This window comes from Leucoraja erinacea, chromosome 4, assembly GCF_028641065.1.
Source record: "Leucoraja erinacea ecotype New England chromosome 4, Leri_hhj_1, whole genome shotgun sequence".
NCBI lineage: Eukaryota > Metazoa > Chordata > Chondrichthyes > Rajiformes > Rajidae > Leucoraja > Leucoraja erinaceus.
In genome coordinates this window covers 421,691-425,000 of record NC_073380.1, presented here as the reverse complement: position 1 = coordinate 425,000, position 3,310 = coordinate 421,691, and the positions used below count along the sequence as shown (strand labels likewise).

The window sequence follows — 3,310 nt, the reverse complement described above, 5'->3', positions numbered from 1 at the left end:
CAGCCGCCGTTCACTGTTCATCGCCATTGACCCTCAATGACTGCTGTTGACCCCCATTGACCCTTGTTCACCCCTGGTGACCCGTGTAGACCCCTGTTGACCCTGTGATGACCCTGGTTGACCCCGTGTTCACCCTCCACTGACCCTGTTCTCCCCACAGGTCGCAGACGATGTCGTTTGTCCGAGTCTTGTGGCCGCTCATCTTCCTCATTCTGACCTCAGGCTTCGGCCTAATCCAGGCCCCGCCCTCTGACCCCGGCCACCAGAGGGTTGCGACCCCGGATAAAGATGGAGGACGGCGCCAGGATAAGATGGTCCAGCGGGCAGGGGCCGATGACCGCACCATGACCCCAATCCTGCTCCTCTTGGTCTTCCTGACCTTGGCGGCCATCTTGGTCGGTGCTTGGACTCAACTCAAGACTCTCGGAGGGGGGGAAGGAGGAGGGAGAGTGGAGGGGTGGTGGCGCGGAGCGAGGGGGTTCCTGAGGGGGAGGGGGGACGGAGGGACCAGGCTGAGGGGCGGAGAGTGGGAGGAAGAGGAGGGGGAGGATGGAGATGAGGAGGGAGATGAGGAGGGAGATGAGGAGGGTGAGAGAGATGAGGAGGGAGAGAGAGAAGAGGAGGGAGAAGGAGGGGAGGAGGGAGATGGAGATGAGGAGGGAGGGGAGGAGGGAGATGGAGATGAGGAGGGAGGGGGAGGGGAGGAGGGAGATGGAGATGAGGTGGGAGAGGAGGGAGGGGGAGACTCCCTCAGCGATTACTCGAGTCTGGGGGGGCTGGACCTGAGGGCAAGGGAGGGGCTGGCGATGGGAGAGGATGGAGCCTCCTCCTCACCCTCCTCACCTTCACCCTCGAGGGTCAGTTGTGTGAGAGGTGACCTCCTCCCGCTCTCTGGGACGGTCCGATGGAGCGATGCGGGAGCGGACGACCTTACAGCCCTGTGACCCTCTCCCCTCCCTCCCCTACACCCCCTCTCCCCATTGGTGAGCTTGTACAGAGGCCTCTTTCTACGCTGCACAGTTGCAAGTTTATAGTTTGCGTGCAGCTGCAGTTTATCGTGGAGGATGCATGGGACAGATGTCGCAGCTTTACTCGCATGGACACAGCAGTAAAATCGCAGCAATGGTGGAATAATGCGACGAGAGGCAACTGGGTGCATGCACGACTGCCTGCGATCTGCAGGAGGGCATCTGCAGCGACTCATCGCAGCGTTACACGGTTGAAGGACAGCGGGAAACCAAGCAGGAAATGCGAGATTGCTGCACGCATTGACAGGCACCTACACAAACTTGCAGCTGCAGAAACAGGCAGGAGCTTAGTGGTGGCCATGGTGGCGCAGCGGTAGAGTTGCTGCCTCATCCCGACTACGGGTGCTGTCTGTACAGAGTTTGCACGTTCTCCCCGTGACCTGCGTGGGTTTTCTCCGGGCACTTCGGTTTCCTCCCACATTCCAAGGACGTACAGGTTTGTAGGTTAATTGGCTTTGGTAAAAATTCTAAATGGTCTCTAGTGTGTGTAGGATTGTGCTAGTGTATGCGGGGATCACGGGTCGGCTCAGACACGGTGGGCCGATGGGCCTGTTTCCATGCTGTATCTCTGAATTAAACTAATTGGTGCATTGATAGACACACAGTATGGAAACAGGCCCTTCGGCCCATCTTGCCCACACCGACCAACATGCCCCATCTACACTAGTCCCACCTTCTCGTGTTTGGCCTATATCCCTCCAAACCTGTCCTATCCATGTACCTGTCCAAGTGTTGTGATAGTCCCTGCCTCAACTACCTCCTTCAGCAGCTCGTTCCTTACATCCACCACCCCCTGTGTGGAAAAGTTGCCCCTCAGGTTCCTATTGAATCATTCCCTCCCCACACCTTAAACCTATGTCCTCTGGTCCTCGATTCCCCTACTCTGGGCAAGAGACTGTGCGTCTACCCGATCTATTCCTCTCGTGATTTTATACAATATCTACAAGATCTCCCCTCATCCTCCTGCGAATCTGAATCCAAGAAATAGAGTCCCAGCCTGCCCCAACTCTCCCTATAGCTCACACCCTTCCAGCCCTGGTAAAAAATAGTCGTAAACCTTCTCTGCATCATTTCCTGTAACACGGTGCCCAGAACTGAAAACAAGACTGAATGCGGTCTCATCAAGGTCTTGTACAACTGCAGCGTGACCTCCCAACTTCTACACTCAATGCTGGTTTGGGAGGTCATGTTGCAGTTGTATAAGACGTTGATGAGACCACACTTGTAGTATTGTGTTCTCCTTCTCTCCCCCTGCCCTCATCCTTCATGTCATATGCTGACCAGAACTGAACGTGATATTGGAGATGAGGTTGGTGTGGAGCGATGTGTTTGTGCTGATAGTCATGCTTTTATGAATAGTTCCCAGCTGGTAAAGATGTTTTAATCTGTGAAGCGATATAACTGTGACGAGTCATTGCTGAATAAAGAGATTGTGTTGTAACAGAGGGCGTCTTGCATTCTTGCAGGGAGTAATGCATCGCTGTAGAACGCTGCATGGACAATGATGCATGAAGGGCAGCACGGTGGTGCAACGGTAAAGTTGCTGCCTCACAGCGCCGGAGACCTGGGTTCCATCCTGACCACGGGTGCTGTCTGTGCGGAGTTTGCACGTTCTCCCCGTGACCTGTGTGGGTTTTCTCCGGCTGCTCCGGTTTCCTCCGACACCCCAAAGACGTACAGGTTTGTAGGTTAATTGGCTTCGGTAAAATTGTATATTGTCCCTATTATGTGTGGGATAGTGTTAGTGTGCGAGGATCGCTGGTCAGCACGAACTCGGTGGGCCGAAGGGCCTGTTTCTGTGCTGTATCTCTAAACTAAACTAAAGGTCTTAAGTGATAGGAGCAGAATTAGGTCATTCGGCCCATCAAGTCTACTCTGCCATTTAATCATGGCTGATCTGTCTCTCCCTACTAACCCTAAACTAAACTCTACCTCACCATCTGTATCTCTCGTTTCCTTCTCCCCTCCAACTCTCAGTCTGAAGGAGGGTCTCGACCTGAAACGTCGCCCATTCCTTCTCTCCACAGATGCTGCCTGACCCGCTGAGTTACTCCAGCACTCTGTGAAACGTCACCTATCCATGTTCTCCACAGATGCTGCCTGACCCGCTGAGACTCGGTGTCTATCTGAGACTCGGTGTCTATCTTCGTTCATCCCCAACTTTGCCAAGTTACGGGAGGGGATTGGGCGGTGTATGGGGTAGAGATTGGACAGTTTATGGGGGAGGGGGGTAGACATTGGGCAGTGTGGGAGAGACAGAGACAGTACGGTTTATGGGGGAG

The 3,310-nt window shown here is 54.4% G+C and overlaps 1 protein-coding gene and 1 long non-coding RNA gene across 2 annotated transcripts in view; both read left to right on the top strand.

Moving 5' to 3' along the window:
- The window catches only part of LOC129695994 (uncharacterized), a 2,310-nt gene extending 965 nt beyond the window's left edge, over positions 1–1,345 (top strand). The window contains exons 2-3 of the mRNA XM_055633415.1: positions 161–588; positions 1,035–1,345. Of these exons, the coding sequence (XP_055489390.1) occupies positions 171–588; positions 1,035–1,345 (729 nt within the window). The 5' untranslated portion in view covers positions 161–170. The remainder of the gene's footprint in view (positions 1–160; positions 589–1,034) is intronic.
- A 656-nt stretch (positions 1,346–2,001) lies between these two features.
- Positions 2,002–2,469, top strand: LOC129696080 (uncharacterized). Its single transcript, XR_008723274.1, has 2 exons — positions 2,002–2,154; positions 2,212–2,469. It is a non-coding gene; the product is annotated as an uncharacterized LOC129696080 (long non-coding RNA).
- The last annotated feature ends 841 nt before the right edge of the window (positions 2,470–3,310 follow it).